The sequence below is a fragment of the Protomyctophum parallelum genome (genome assembly GCF_964188405.1).
Source record: "Protomyctophum parallelum genome assembly, chromosome: 13".
Classification (NCBI taxonomy): domain Eukaryota; kingdom Metazoa; phylum Chordata; class Actinopteri; order Myctophiformes; family Myctophidae; genus Protomyctophum; species Protomyctophum parallelum.
The window spans coordinates 10,435,720-10,452,698 of record NC_139708.1 but is presented as its reverse complement, the minus strand read 5'-3'; the positions used below and the strand labels follow the sequence as shown (position 1 = coordinate 10,452,698).

The 16,979-nt window shown below is 42.4% G+C and overlaps 1 protein-coding gene across 1 annotated transcript; it reads left to right on the top strand.

The window, feature by feature from the left end:
- The first annotated feature begins 1,843 nt into the window (after window positions 1–1,843).
- On the top strand, window positions 1,844–13,850 carry amdhd2 (amidohydrolase domain containing 2). Its single transcript, XM_083778890.1, has 11 exons — window positions 1,844–2,013; window positions 2,913–3,049; window positions 3,894–4,033; window positions 5,050–5,104; window positions 7,165–7,401; window positions 8,483–8,571; window positions 9,212–9,356; window positions 10,117–10,224; window positions 10,679–10,747; window positions 12,366–12,467; window positions 13,011–13,850. The coding sequence occupies exons 1-11, from the start codon at window positions 1,931–1,933 to the stop codon at window positions 13,109–13,111; spliced, it is 1,266 nt and encodes a 421-aa protein (XP_083635016.1). The 5' UTR covers window positions 1,844–1,930; the 3' UTR covers window positions 13,112–13,850.
- The last annotated feature ends 3,129 nt before the right edge of the window (window positions 13,851–16,979 follow it).

Sequence of the window (16,979 nt, the reverse complement as noted above, 5' to 3'; positions counted from 1 at the left end):
TTGGTTTGACCAGCTGACTAGCTCCGGTCTGTCACGTGACACTATCTATTCCTTTTAATTTATTTCGGAGCTGATCGTTTACTAAGGGTAAGTACTCAACTGTCATGTTTACCTGATAATAGCGACTTTGTCACTTTGATCATCAAATATAATATCTGCATCTGCATTAGCCCTGAAACATGATAATCAGCTCGTGATCGTACGAGCGTCATGTGAACCATGGCTACATCTGCATCTGCAAATGTGTCTTTTTTAAGTTATGACTTATGCCGCACCTCGATGAAGACTTTGGAATGTGTAGATGGATGGACTCTGTGTCCCCGCATGGGGGTGAACGGGGTAGGTAGATGACTTGAGACACACACAGAAGTTGTCCTGAGATAGCAGTAAAATATAAACATCTACCCTTCATTTCAGGATGTCTTCTTTATTGAAAGTATGAGTAAGCTAAGCATGTAAGTGGTCCTGTCCTGTGGCTCAACTTGCCCCAGGTTAGGGTTAAGTTGACCCACATTTTATTTTTCCTTTTTTATTTTTTCTATAATAAAAAAAATAATAATAATAATAATAATAATAATAATAATTATTATTATTATTATCATCAAGTTTAAACTTGAACAAATAATGTGTTTACTTATCAAAAATAATTGCATATCACATTTTCCTTTTGCAAATAGTCTTATTTTCTTAACGGTTATTTAGACAACAATATATTATTAAATAAAGTTTGTTATTTAGAACCATTTCAGACAAACTTGTGTAGAATAATACTTCAGACTATTCACATGGTTGTATGATTGTATGATTTGTATCCATTGGCACATCACTAACCTGTATATAGCATTTTAATTAGACCTGGGTAAATTAAATTTGCTTTGATATTCTACCTTACATGTAGAAATCTTACTTTTGCAGAACTTTGTGTGCGTGTGCATGTGCGTGTGCATGTGCACACGGACTGTATTTAATTTATAGAATACTTACTTAGTTGTGCGACACAGAGGAAATTGCCGATCTACATCTACAACATTGTCTTCTGAGGTTGTAGATCTGCTATTTTAGCTATTGTTGAGAATAAAAATGTAAATATCCGGTATTTGTTTTTTTGTGCCCAATAAAATAAGAGATGCCAGGGTTAATGTGGTTAAATAATTAAGCAATGTTACAAAATAATTAGTTTGACCCGCAGGGCTCCATTTTCGTCACCGCTAAACCCCTTATCCCAAAAATTTTAATAGTTTACAGCCAGTCTACATTGACACGTTTGAGCTTGTAGGCCATTTTTACTTTTCAAGAATGTTTAGCAAAATAGTAAAAAAAAAAAGAAAAGGCAAAGAAGTTTAGGGATAAGGGGTTTAGCGGTGACGAAAATGGAGCTCATAGTCTCCGACTCCATGCGATTTAATATTCTTTAAATATGGGGTCAAAGTCAAGAACTGCACCTTACTGTGATAAGATATCATCTTCCTATATGGGGATTATCTGTGCTTGGTCAATTCATTACCGCATATTTTATGGCATTCATAGGTCAATATCTATTCCATAGCAGTGTTATAGTGGATATTGTGCATATTATACTTTGATAACAAGGCTGCTGACATCAGAAGCTCTTTCTTCCATCTTCCCGACTTCCTGCTAATCAATTGCATGTTATTTAGAATGATTGCCATTGTCCTTTCTGTTCTCTCTGCACTCGATTTATGTGACTACCTTGTTTATTGACTTTGAGTTCTTTCTTACTCTGTTTGCTTCAATCGAATGCTTGTAAGTCACTCTGTATAACAGCGTCTGCTAAATGCCTAAAATAGATTATTTCATCTGACTTTTATCACCTGAAGCAAGCGGACCAGAGCATTCATCCCACCACACTGAGCGGATCTACTTCCGTTCTGAGGGAGAAGGTGAACTATTGGTCCCATTCCGCCGAAAGATGCCATCCAATAAGTCTGTGTCTGACGCTCCGATCACCCAGTTTGTCAACTGCCAGATACTGAGAGACCACAAGCTGCAAAGGTATAGCACACAGATAAGCACACACAGAGAGAGAGAGATAGGCACTGAGGGACTGAGGAACTGAACAGTGAAATAGCTCTGATGTAAATACCTTTCTTAAAACCCGGTGTGCCTATTTTTACTAATTATTGCGAACGCAGTGAGCCACTTACTATGACAGCAAGGGCTGAATGTCTGTGTGTGTGTGTGTGTGTGTGTGTGTGTGTGTGTGTGTGTGTGTCACGCTGTTACACCACCCGCCCGCCACCAGAGGGCGCAGCTGTAGCACACACACACACACACACACACACAGGGCGCAGCTGTAGCACACACACACACACACACACACACACACACACACACAACCACACACACACGAGCTGCGTTCGCTTCACGCGTTTGCGCGTCTTACTTGTTACTAATGAAGAGTCACTCCACACCACAACTATAACGACAACGACGGTGTTGATCAATATCGCTGGGATGACTTTTAGGGCGATTTGACAAACGATAGATACACTGTCTGACAGCCAGTGAAAATCCATCTCATTGTTCAACATGTTTACAGAGCGTTAACGATATTATAGTTAACCATGTAGTGTAGTTATCATTCTTGGATCATTCACCTGTAACCAAGCAAACAAGGAAAGAGGCCTTCTTATTCTTATATTATTTGACAATTTGGCAAATGTTTGACCAGTTTTTATAGTATAGTTTGTTGATTACTTTTGATGCAGCATCCCCCTGGGGAGAACCACTGCTCTGTGTGTGTGTGTGTGTGTGTGTGTGTGTGTGTGTGTGTGTGTGTGTGTGTGTGTGTGTGTGTGTGTGTGTGTGTGTGTGTGTGTGTGTGTGTGTGTGTGTGTGTGTGTGTGTGTGTGTGTGTGTGTGTGGTTGTGTTGTGTTGTGTTGTGTTGTAGAGAGGACCTCTGGGTGCGCGAGGGTAGGATTCTGGACCCAGCGAAGCTGTTCTTTGATGAACAGGGTTCTGCTGACCGGCGTCTCGATTGTGGCGGCTGCATCATCGCCCCGGGCTTCCTGGATGTCCAGATCAACGGTAATGGAATGAGGTTACGGGTCCATTTGGTGGCATTTGTTGGTTGAATCCTGCTTCTGTTGGTTGAGTTAATGCTCTGTCACCAGACTTTCCACAGTACTTCCTCGGTACCTGTGGAAAGTCTAGTTTCTGTTTACTATTAAGTTCATATTTCACATATCTGTGCAAAGTCTAGTTTCTGTTTACTGTATACAGATTGACTTCACACACCAAAAATAGCAGATCTACAAGCTCACAACATGTCGCAGCGACACCTGCATGCAACTAGAATAACGTAAAGTTTTAATGACGTCACAGGTTAGAGTCACAGGCTTTAGGTCATAGTAGCCATAGGCTCTCATCCATAATGAACTGAATCAACTGTAAGTGCAAGTTAAAAACAAAGAAATCACCCAGAATGGGGTTACAAGAGGTGCTCAACCATCAACAGGGATAAATCATAACACAATTGAGAACCTAGAGTCTAAATTCAATGCAGTAAACTACCTTAACACTGTAATAACATAACATTCACCCAGGGGACAGCAGATGCTAAAAGGCTGGGTTTTGACTATGATGCAGTAGCTCTTGTCAACCAGTAGGTGTCCTAACTGACCACAGGATATACAGTACATTGCAACCACCACATAGTTATTATTCACACAAAGAAACTGTGAGCTTATAGACATGCTACTTTAACTACTTTTGTGTGACACTCTTGTATGATAAAGTAGGGCATTAATTTATGAAAATAATAATAATATATAGATTATTTGCATGTCCTAGACCTAGTAGACTGGGAAGAGTTGTTACACATTAAACATTGACACAAGTATGACACTTGGATTCTGCCACGTGCCACTAGGAGGGTATGGCGTTGACTTCTCTCAGGCTACCGATGACGTGAGCGCCGGGGTGGCCCTTGTGGCCAAGAAGATCCTGGAGCACGGTGTCACATCCTTCTGTCCCACGCTGGTCACCTCTCCTTCTGCCGTCTACCACAAGGTACAACTTCACCACGCCACTAGACTGTTTTAGTAAGTCTATTATTAGTTGCAGCGATGGAAAAAGTACTACATTATTTTTTACGTAAGTAAAAGTATCAATAGTCCCATATTCAAAATGTGTTTGAGTAAAAGTACAACAGAACTGAAATCAAAATGACCTTTTACCAAAAGTAAAAGTAGTCATTGTGCAGAATGTCCCAAATCACGACTCACAAGTTCAAAATGTATTAAAGAATCCGTGGAAAATTGCTGATCAACAAGCTCACAAAGCGTCACATGCATTTTGAGCTCGTAGATCGGCAATTTTCAAATTAAGTGGTTAATGTAAGGTTAGTATTATAAATCTGAAGTAACTAGTAACTAAAGTTTTCAAATAATTGTAGTGGAGTAAAAGTACAATATTTGCCTATCTCAAAAGTACTTAAGTACGAGTTCATGTATTTAGTTACTTTACACACCACTGAGTAATTATTCAATTTAACCACTAAGCCCTACTGTATTTATGTACTTTGTCGTCTGCGATTTGTGACCTATGGTGTTGTGGGTCATGACCAAAAGAATACGGACACGAATACAAGCGGCCGAAATGAGTTTTCTCCGATGGGTGGCTGGCATCTCCATTAGAGATAGGGTGAGAAGTTCAGTCACGCGAGAGAGACTCGGAGTAGAGCCGCTTCTTCTTCGCCGTCTCCCTAGGGAGGTCCTCGATGCACGTCCCACTGGGAGGACCTCGGGCAGACCAAGGCGCAGATGGAGGGATTACATCGACTCACTGGCTTTGGAAAGCCTCAGGATCGCCCAGGAGGAAGTTACTAATGTTGCTCTGGAGAGGAATGTGTGGAGCTCTCTGGTGGAGCTGTTGCCCCCGCGGTTGAAGATGGTTGGATGGATGGATTTGTGAATATACCCGATCTACAAGGTCACAACTTGTCACTATGCGATGTGTTGATCGGCTACTTTCCTTCTGAAAAGATTTTAAATTGTTGATTTTGGTTTTATTTAATTAAATCCTAGGTCATACCTCAGGTCAAAGTTCAAAATGGAGGAATGGAAGGAGCAGGGATTCTAGGTAAGATTCTTCTTTTACAGCTGTATAGATTAGGGCTTTGAACTAGTCGACTATTCAACTAGTCGACTAGTAAATTCACTAGTTGACCGCGTTGGTACTAGTACTAGAAAAAAAAACAAAAAAAAAAACGTTTTTTAGGCCTCAAGATCAGCTAGAATGCTAGATTATAGTCACCAATGTACACAGTTTTTTAAAGTACAAATATATATTTTTAAATGTTTATTTGTATTGTTTTTATTTAGATTTTTCTTTTTACATAATAGGTACCGGGTAGTTAAACAACTAGTCGACTAGTAAACTAGGCAACTAGTACAAATCACTAGACGTGAAAGCCCTAGTATAGACCATTGTTTATTTCTTTAAAAAAAAATCATCTAGGGACCCCCCCACACACACACACCAGAAACGGCAGAAACACATCTCTCTGCTCTCCTGTGTAGGCCTTCACCTGGAGGCTGAAAGCAGAAACACATCTCTCTGCTCTCCTGTGGGCCTGTCCACACCATAGCCGATAAAGATTTTGCGCAGCCGACAGTTTCGGTTGTCGGCTGCCGACACTTTGACTTCTTCCGGGGCTTTGGGCGGTCCCCTCAGGAGACGCACACAGAAGCCTATTTATGGCCTGTAGTCCTCTATATTTCTTGGTTGGCGAAGTGGGCGTGAGAGTGACAAGTGAGTGACAAGCTGTTGACACAGACAAAGGCGCATTCTAGTGTAGGCTATATGGTGCTGCGTTGCTACCTGGCTATCGAGTCATGACTCTCTAGTCGACTGGTTAACGTACGTGCCATTGGAACGGGGAACCCGGGTTCGCCTCCCGGCCGAGGCTACAATAGTTTTGTTTTCGCCGACGATTTGCGCGACGGCCAGCTTACATCTGACGCTCTCCTCCGCGTCAGATGTAAGCTGCCGACAAGCATAAAAATGAAGTGTGTCACCCGGCGGTGAGAAGGAGAAGGAGATTTTTGATTGATTGATTTAAATATTTATTAACAGTTTGCAGAATTACAATACATTTCAAGCACAAACTCAATACAAAGACTGTTAACTGTGAGTGGACGACCCAATTAAGCATTACACTTGTTTACAACAGGGTCCACATTGTTCAATTCATCAAAACATTTAGAGACGTACAAATAGACACTTCTATATAGTTAAAAAACAGAACAGGAATTCATCATAAAACAGTGTTCCCTGACCGGGAATCGAACCGGGGGGCGTAGCGGTGAGAGCGCCGAACCCTAACCACTAGACCACCATGGAGAAGGATGATGATGATGAGAAGGCTGTGGAGGCTGAAGAGAACGGGCTATTTTATAAAGTATAAAGTTATTTTCAATGTCATCAAGGATCAGGGTTACAGTAAATGACAATGTAATTCAGCCAGGGGTGCCATGGATAAAAAGATTACAGGGGTGATCTGAACCAAACATGAGAACCACTGCTTTACATTACTTCAGACGATTTTGGACAGACAATGTTACTTTGAGGTGCCCAGATATCCCCCTGTATCCCTCGACATTCACAAGTCCCTCCCAGGGGCGTTTGGGTCTGTGAAAGAAGAAAACTACAATTGAAACTCCTCCGTAGATGGCCTGCAGGCTGCATCTGTTCCATTGGCTAGTGCCTATCACTGCCGGGTGACACACTTCATTTTTATGCTTGTCGGCAGCTTACATCTGCCGCAGAGGAGAGTGTCAGATGTAAGCTGGCCGTCGCGGAAGTCGTCCGCGGAAGTGGAGCATTTTCTCCATCCACCTGCTGTCTAAAAACCCGTTTTTTCGGCTGCCGACAGCCGAGACTGTCGGCAGCGCAAAACCGTTTCCGCTATGGTCTGGCAGTACCTTGAGTAGGCCTTCACCTGGAGGGTGAAAGCAGAAACACATCTCTCTGCTCTCCTGTGTAGACCTTCACCTGGAGGGTGAAAGCAGAAACACATCTCTCTGCTCTCCTGTGTAGGCCTTCACCTGGAGGGTGAAAGCAGAAACACATCTCTCTGCTCTCCTGTGTAGGCCTTCACCTGGAGGGTCCGTTCATCATCTCTCTGCTCTCCTGTGTAGGCCTTCACCTGGAGGGTCCGTTCATCAGCAGGGAGAAGAAGGGAGCCCACCCGGAGAAGTACCTGCGGTCCTTCCAGTCCGGAGGAGAAGGTGGAGCAGCAGGCGGAGGCGTCAGTGACCTGCTGGAGACCTATGGCAGCCTGGACAACGTGGCCATGGTGACGCTGGCCCCCGAGCTGCCGGGCAGCCAGGCGGTGGTGAGGGAGCTGAGCCAGAGAGGCATCACCGTGTCCCTTGGTGAGCCTCCTTTAGCTGCGTCTAGGGCTGTCACCGTTACAACATTTAAGTTGAAGATTCATTGTCACACAAATAATTGCAATTAATGATTTAATTGTATTTCTGTTTGCTTTTTAGGCTTTGTAATCACAAATTGCACAGGGCAGATATGAAATCACTGTCACGTTTAATAATTTAAAAAAATCATTTTTTTTCTTTTTTACAAATGTGTGGAAATAGTTGATCTACAAGCTTACAACACATCACTTTCATGATGTGTTGTGTATTTCTGAAAAATATTAGAAAATGTTTCAACATTTTTCAACATGGAAGCGATTGTGATTATCTAAAATAATTGCGATTAGACGGTTATGAAATAATACAGGGTATGCGCGTGACATCATCATCATAGCCAGAAGTTATGCGGGAACGCCTACTGACCGGCAAAAAACTACTTTCTGTCCTTGACAGCCCATACATCCAAACAGAAAAGTCCTATCTGATTGCATTAAACAACGTTAAACTCACTTTGCCACTCGATTTGACACTCACTTTATCCATGCGCATACCCTCTATTGTGACAGGCCTATCTGCATCTACAGGTGCTATGTCAGCCACCCCAAAATCATGTATTTACATGTAGGCTTACTTTGCCTACATGTAAATGTGATTATTCTATCGATTGCCTTTTCAATTAATGGAATAATCGAGATTGAGAAGCACTTTTTTAGTTTAATTATTATTATTATTATTATTATTATTTGTAGTAGTAATAGTATTATTATATATCAACAAATCAACACAATTCCTTTTTCTAATTGATCATATATAATCAACTAAATCTGTTGGAACAACATTGCCTTAGGTATTCTCTCAGGCCCCTTTTACACCAAAATAACTTTTGTTCTAGAACTGGTTTCCGTTCTTAATTTTTTATGATAGTTTATACACATCTGCATCTTCCAACCTGACATGATCTGAACCTGTTCAACCCAGGTGGATATGGGGCCTCAGTGTGCCTGCTGCTTAGTTCCACTGTGACGCTCACACCCTGCTTGATGTTTGCTTCGTCATTCATACTGTACTGTACTATACTGTGTAGGACACTCGGTGGCCAACCTGTCCCAAGCAGAGGATGCTGTTAATAATGGAGCCTCCTCGATCACGCATCTCTTCAACGCCATGAATGCCGTGAGTCACATCTAGTCTTCCTCAAGGCTGTGTGTCTGAAATCAAATACAATTAATGTAGAGTAGACCGATCATATCGGGATCCGTGGCCTAATGCATATCGCTGTTGTCGAGCAGAAACCTTCTATCTCCATATTCTTAACTTTTTTCCCGTAAATTAACGCCCTACTTTGTCACCAAAAGCATCAAAAGTATAAGATACACACTCGAAAAGCGCTGCAAAGCTCGTAAAAAAGTTGTGAGCTTGTCGATCTGCTATTTTTGATGCGTTTGAAATTGAAATCCTGAAAAGTAACGTTTTGGACATGTGAGACAATATCAAACTGGAGGGGGGGGGTCCTCGAAATAAAACATTTGAGAATCGATGCTACAGTAGTTGGACATCAGATTTGTTGTGGCGGTGGGCTTGCTGATGACACGTTATTGGTTTTTAATCTGCTCTGAAGAAGGCTACTGCCGAAACGTCAAGAGAACTTGCATCTTTTATTTTGGAGTGCAGCTTTTTCCACTTTGTTGGTTTATGAGTTAAGTTATATTTAAAGCTGAGCACCCACTGCCTCAACCAAGGGCAGTTTCCAGAGGAAGCGCACCTTCTTTCTTTGACACGTTCTTGTGTTTGTTGTCATGGTGTCATCATGCAGTTCCATCATCGTGACCCAGGTATAGTGGGTCTGCTAACCAGTGACCGGATCCCTGCTGGCAGGACGGTGTACTACGGCATGATCGCTGACGGAATCCACACCAACCCGGCCGCACTGCGCATCGCCCACAGAGCGCACCCTAGTGGTCAGTATTATTATTATTATTTTTACTCTATTCTGAACTCCCAGCTTTGGAATGAACTGAAAAATGGCGTGGCCTCAAAGTATAGTAAACTGATGCATGGCTTTATCTCTGAACTAGCCTCGGTACCCAGGCTTTTATTTTTGGCTCAAAAAATGATCGGTGAACCAATATTATCCAGCGCAAGTTCCATGCGCTACCCGACCCTCTAGACCAGAAAGCTCTTAACTACCCGGTAACATTCTCTGTTGATGTATTCATTTCTTAACTTTTGAGAGTGTACAAAACTTACCAAAATGGTGCAGAGTTAAATTAACACTCAGAATTTTCTACAGAGTAGGAAATAATGGTTTAATTTGATTGTCTATTTAGCTGAGCAATACGTCGGACGCATTTCAGCGCACCGCCTTCATCAACGCTGATGAAGGCGGTGCGCTGAAACATGCCCGTCACATTGCTCTGCGAGGCAAATAAACTTCATAAATGATTTTACTGAGTGCAGGTGAAAATATGTAGCTTTTACTGGAGGAGATATGTGGTTGTCTGTGCTCTCCTGAGGGCCAAATGTATGACAGGGTCTGAAATACTCCGGGAATCAGAGAATCAGCACAACAACTTTATTGGGAGAAGAAATAATAAGTACATTATTGTCCAAAGAAAAACTAAGTTGTTGGGAACGAGGGACAAATGGATAAAAGGATTAGGAGTTTACTGTAGTACTACATGAATAAATGAATGTGGGTTTTGGGGGTTTGTGCTTCAGGTCTGGTGTTGGTGACAGATGCCATCACAGCCATGGGTCTTCCACCTGGACGCCACACGCTGGGACAGCAGGTCCTGGAGATACAGGGGCTCCACGCCTACGTAGCAGGTCCCAAAACTGTCATCATTGAGTGTTTAATTAGTTTTCTTCCACCACTGGACATTTGTCACTGACTCACTGTGTTGGTTGGTGGCTGCGTATGTCAAGAGCCATTACAGTTAGCCTAAAGATAACTATTAGGCCATTGACAGAATTTAAAAGTAGATTGTAATTGTATTGAAATCTGAAAATAGTTGAAGAATCATATATGCTTATTTGAATGTGGTTCAACCTCAAAATCAAGAGATGTGTGTTATCCGATAGCTCTTACAGAAGTTACTAGTTTATTGAGAAATTATAATTTATTTATTTGTATTATCCTAAAACGGTTGTTGTACTGTCTGGCACCACTGACTGTAATCTCACCAGCTCGGTTACCAAATGAAATGGATACAGGAGACTAATGTTTCATTCAGTGGGTTTACTGAGCACTACTGAATATGAATATGCTGTCCCATTTTAGGTACCACGACACTCAGTGGAAGTATAGCCACCATGGATATGTGTGTGAGACACTTCAAACAAACTTCGGGTGAGTCCTACAATAATAGTGTATGTATTTGTTGATCATGTTGATATGAATTGAATACATAGGACCACAATGTAAAGAAGTCCCCTGAACCTTTTTGCGTTGTTCTTTTTAGACTACATGTCTGACTGTACCTCGTGCTGTTTACTTTTGGTTCCATAATGGATATATTATGCCTGAGTTACACTTGGTTTCACGCTGTGTCACGCACTGCAAATATCTAGCCAAAAATAGCGTCCCATTGCGACGCTTTGTGAACTTGTAGATGTAGATTGGCTATTTTCAGTGTGCAACACTAACCTCGCTCCCAGCCTTTTCTCATCTCTCGAGGAGAAAAGCCTGGCAACAACCTAAGGTGTGCTGTGCTGTGTATAGGCTTCCGTTGAATTGACTTGCACCAGAAGCTGTCTTTTTCAACGTTGTGATAATAAAAAAAAGAAAGATCTTCAAAACATCCTGCCACACTAATAGCCAGCGCAACACCCCATCCTTTGTCCGCCTTCTCCTACCAAACCACACCGTTTGCACACATCTCACCATGCACAACACCAACAGACATGCCTGTCCAGACCTCACGCACTACTTTGCATCCATGCAACTGTCATATTTACAGTACAATACCCATTTCTATGAAAGAACACATTCTTGCGCAAGACCACCAGCCTACGTCAAAATCGTCACCACTTTCCCGAGTTACGCCAACTCCGTTCACTTCATGGGGCCAGTCCAATGGCGCATTGTAGTCTACGGCGTTCACAGTGACACACGCGTTACATGAACCACGCGACCGGGATGATTTCTAACCCCTCAATGTCCAACCTTCCTCTGCTCCACACCAGCTCATTCTACCTCAGCCCCCTCCCCCTCTGGCTGCTGTGCCGGACAGGCGAACACTCCACCACGTCGTGTTGACTAGACTACACTAATAAGGACCCATGACAGCTACCGCCAGCAACAACACGCCGGCAACAACCCCAAAAAGACATCTCTCGCCTATCGCACGGCAAACGCCACACAACTACGCTTGGTGAACGCTAGCCTGGCTAATAAGCCAGACTCAAATCACACTGTCGCGTGTGATTTGCCATTTGCGTGTGATTTGCCAACGGCCGATTCGGTCTGGCTTTTTTTTTTTTTTTTTTTTTTTTACGCCTTTTATTGATTTTTGAAGGGACAGACAGTAGGCTGACAGGAAACGGGAGAGAGATGGGGGGATGACATGCAGTAAAGGCCGTGTCGGGTCCGGGAGTCGAACCCGCGGCACACTGCGACTGGATCACCAGTCCGGTGCCCAGACCGTTACGCTACGGCCTGGGCCCGGTCTGGCTTATTAGCCAGGCTAGGTGAACGCAGCTAAAGCCGCTGCCGTACAACATGGACCTCGCATCAGTGAACTGCAATAGACTTTGTCAAATCTATTGCACTGGCCTGGGCCGGCTGAGCAGTCCAGGCATCTAGGCTGGTAATGCAGCCTGACAGCGTGTCGCAGGTTCGAGTCCCGTTCCCGACGACCTTTGCTGCGTGTCTTCCCCCCCATCTCACTCCCCCTGTCAAACTACTGTTAATCTGTCATTAAAGGCAAAACCCCCCAAAAAATATGTGTGTGTGTGTACACTGACAGGCTGCAGTATAGAGTATGCTCTGGAAGCAGCCTCGCTTCACCCTGCTCAGCTACTGGGCATCAGCGATCGGAAGGGAACCCTCAACTACGGCACAGACGCAGGTAACCATTCACTACAGGGATTTTACATGTCACAACAGGCAGTGTTTTTTCTATTAGGCTACTTTTTTCATTTATTTAAAATAAAATGTAAATAAATAAATGAATAAAGTAACACTGCCCCCTCACATATTAGGAGGGCAGTATGAGTCACCAGAACCGGGTGTTTTCAATGAATCTAATATGGTTTAAATGGAGTTTGAAGTTACAATGGGTTTGTATGCGAAGGGGGGGCGGCTAAAATGAATATCAATTATCTAAATTAAATACTGAATCAAGCAACTTACAAACTGTCCGGGGTGTTCACAGAAGTATGAAATGAATGTGAAATAGAATGTTATACTTTCAAAGATTTTGAAAAATAGCTAAAATAACCGTTCTATACAAGCTCAGGACACGTTGGCACAATTAATACAAACAACAATTAATCATTAGCTGATTATTCTATTGTGATAATAAGCAGTTTATTGGTTGATTTAAAATAAGAGTTAAGTTAAGTTGACAGGTTTTTGCAGTGAGTATACAAATGTCTACCCTTCTTCACAGACCTTGTTTTGGTCGATGAAGACCTCAACATCAAGGCAACCTACATTTCCGGGGAGGAAGTCTGGACCATGGGTTTTGGTGGAGGTTGGTCGACACTGTGATAAAGCGCTCTCCTCCCAACGCTCTCAGGGGACGCTGGCGCTGCCACAGTCCCCCGGCAGCACAACACTCAGTAGGAGACAAAGGAGTGGAGTGCTGTCTGTCTGTCTGTCCAGCCCTGTACAGTATACAGTATATACAGTATACAGCTTCTTCTACAGGAGGAATAAGTGACTTCTACCATTGCTGTCAGGCAGAAACCTCTCATCTCCATATTTTAACTTTTTGTGTTTTTTTTTGTAAATTAGCGCCCTACTTGACCACACTACGGTGTCACACAAAAGCATCAAAAGTATAGCAGACCTAAAGCTTGAAATGAGGGCTTGTAGATCTGCTACATTTAATGCTTTTGAATTTGATGTTGACATAATGTTGATTTATATGCTTTTGTGTTTTTTCCTCTCAGATGTAATCTAACTATTAAGTGTCTGTCATTTTCAGACTATTATTAGATTCAAAGCTTTCTTCAACCATGATTCCCAGGGGCTCTATACTATAGTTTCCTTCTGTTTTAGCTCTACACTAAATCATTTCACCAAAACTCTAAGCTCACAATGTGTTGCGTTGTGAGCTTGTAGATCTGCTATTTGTGCAAAGCAAATGTCCCAGAATACTTAGTGATGCTATGAGTCTGTACTGTGTATATTTTGGTATTGTGCAAATTGTAAAGTTTTTTATTTTTATTGAATAATCTGTAAATTGGATAGTTTACATGCTTATTTTTAAATAACCAATAAACTGTTTATTATCAAACAAACACTTGATTCGGCTATTAATGATCTTTGTTTGTAGACCATTAGGCCTAATTGTGTAAACACGCTATATAAATACAGTCCATTTAGGTAACCGGAATGCTCGCCCCAAAACAGACTCGCCCAATTTATTTTGGAGACAGCTTGCCCCATGGTTCTTGTATTCTTGAATTTGTTTTACTGAGGCTAAGGTTAGGAATATGTTTAGGCTGGGTTATGCATAGTTTTTCTGAGGTTAAGTTTAGGAATAAGGTTAGGTTTAGTCATAGTTTTACTGAGGTTAAGTTTAGGAATAAGGTTAGGTTTAGTCATAGTTTTACTGAGGTTAAGTTTAGGAATAAGGTTAGGTTTAGGCATAGTTTTACTGAGGTTAAGTTTAAGAATAAGGTTAGGTTTAGTCATAGTTCCAATCAGGAGAAATTGTAAAGGTAATTGAATTTGTATTTTGTGTGATTTGGATGGACATTTAAATTTCTGATATTTGTTCTTGTTCTAGGCTAAGTCCACACAAGTGTGTTGTTCTTTTCTTCTTTTTGTAAAGAAAAATAATCAGGACCCAATGCATTTGCATTCATTCATTCATTAAAGGCAGAAATTGTAGCCTATAATGCTCAAGTATAGCCAAAAGGCTATACCTGAAGATGTAGACGAGTAAAATGCACAAATTCCCAGTAGCCAACCACTGCAAGTGCGGTGCGTCCAGTGACTCCAGTCCAGAGTCCAGTCTATTTTTAAAACTTGTGTGATGTAATGTTCCTAGAGGTTTTGCAAACCCCTCAATTTAAGACATCACATAATGGTTTAACAAATATATTTAGTGCAACTGCCTGCCTACACTCAAACCCAAACCAAACCGCAATCTCCACCAACACGTTTGACCAGGCAGCAGCAGCCAGCAGCGACCGCAGCGAAGGAATTCGATCCGGCGTCCTCCTACAGTGACACACACAAGCCTGCCTGTCTGTCTGCTTTGGCATAAAGAATAGAGGTCGTTTCAGGCTGGCTTACGTTCGATCATGCGAAATGCACTAGGCTACTCTACTACCGTATTTACCTCTCAGGCTCTCCCCCCGGCTCGATGGACCAATGGCTATGAGACGCACAAAACACGTCCTAAATTCTAAGGCTTTATTATAAGGGCAGCAGCAGAGAAGAATGGACCAGCGGTGACGGTGCACATCAGGCGCTTCAAGTAATGCATCCTGATCCAGTCCGTTTTATATAACTCATAGGATCTACCTACATGGACTGCCGAGACTATAGTCTTCCTCGTTGAAAGGGTATTAAAGCCGCGACGGGGGTAAGTGAAACCATCTGAAACATTGCTTTTATACAGCCACGAGCGACCATCGGTGTAATGTAATAATCGCACATGCAGGCTTTAGCCTATACTGTACTTGGTGGAACTGTGTATTCGAAACTTATATCAGCACCGGCGGCTGCATCTGCATTGATGTCGGTTGATGGCACACATGCATTGCATGCAGCCACATGGAAATAGCCAATATTATCCTGTAGGCTATTAAACTTGCTTAAACACTCGCTAAAGAAAGTGATGCATAATTGTTGGAATTGATGGGCTATAATTCACCAGGTTTGTGTTGTGAATAATACAGATCTGGGCTGGGGTTTATTGCACAGCCAAATCCTCAGTGTTACTTTAACTGACTGAGAGGGTACAAAGGGGTCCATTTGGTTGGTTCTATTTGTACCCTCTCTGAGTTAAAAGAACACATGGTTTTTGCCAAAGCTGGTGGTGTAGGCTAATTAATAGAGTGAATTTGGGTCCTTTACTCAAGGGCAAAACTGCAGTGCAAGCCCCCATCCCCTCGCCACCAATAATACAGATGCAGCACTTAAGGTTCGAGTTAGTGGGCTTTGAAACGGCAACCTTGGTGGCAATGTCACGTGCATTCTGATATCTGCTTTATCTTTTTCAGTGAGAATGTTTACCAAGATAAATATGTATGGTAACTGATCCTCCAATGCAGATTACATATCAGAAGCATTTTACAGAATAATATTGTGGTCACCGGACCCAATTTATTGTGATATTAATTGATTTCATTGATTGAGAGACCTGCAACTGAGTGTCTTTGTAGTTAGAGTGTCCGCCCTGAGATTGGGAGGTGGATCAGTGGATGGATTAGGTCCCTGTGACATACTACCATCATGTCCAACGGTGGCCAAGGGGTAAATGGTGCATTTATATAGCGCCTTTATCCAAGGCGCTTTACAGAGATTGTGCATTACATTCACCCATTCATACACCGATGGCAGCGGAAACCATGCAAGGCACCAACTAGCACATCGGGAGCAATTAGGGGTTCAGTGTCTTGCTCAAGGACACTTCGACAGTAACTCTGGGGGAGCCCGGGTTCGAACTGGCAACCTTACGGTTACCATCCAGGCACTCTACCTAGGGTGGCCACCTGCAAGACCTCAGAAAGGAGGACACTTTTGCGGGGCTCGCTCCCCCGACCCCCCCCCCCCCCTCCCAGTTCCCCCCCTCCCCATATATTCATATTATTACTACTACTATTGCACCTGATTTTCACCACCATCATCTCCAGCATTATGTCCACAGAGAACATATATTTGCTAATTAAATTAACCTTTTTAAATTATAGGGTACCACAAAGGCCATTCATTTTAGAATAAATTTATTTTATTTCATGTTTAGATATGTTTTATGTTTAATCTCTTTCTTGTGGGTTTTTTAATACAGTTTTATGGTCATCGGTGTGGGACATAGAATGATGCCAGTAGCCTATATGTTCACACAGCCTCCCTTTCTTTATGATGTCGAGTTCCTTGCTCCATTGCTCATTAAATGTAGTTTTTCATTTCGGCATATTTGGTTTGTTTGTCTCTGCATTAACTATACTAAAGTGATTGTGAGAGCACAACAAACAAACCGACCATCCCACTGGCAGTGTTGCCCAGTTTTGGAAGAGAACCAAGCAACCATGTCTATGAAAACAAGCCCAAAAGAAGCCTGACTAGGCTTAGTAGCCTATTATATAAAACAAGCCTAAAGTCGCTTATAATTAAGCGGACATGGCAACACTCTGAACGTCTCCACTAGCCTCTCTCTTTTTAAGACAGTGTGGCCGGC

Bases quoted from the DNA above. Each gene is read 5' to 3' on its own strand.
- amdhd2 (XM_083778890.1), top strand. From the start codon at position 1,931: ATGCCATCCAATAAGTCTGTGTCTGACGCTCCGATCACCCAGTTTGTC. The intron at 8,572-9,211 runs GTGAGTCACATC...GTCATCATGCAG, and splicing joins TCTTCAACGCCATGAATGCC to TTCCATCATCGTGACCCAGG. The intron at 10,748-12,365 runs GTGAGTCCTACA...GTACACTGACAG, and splicing joins ACACTTCAAACAAACTTCGG to GCTGCAGTATAGAGTATGCT.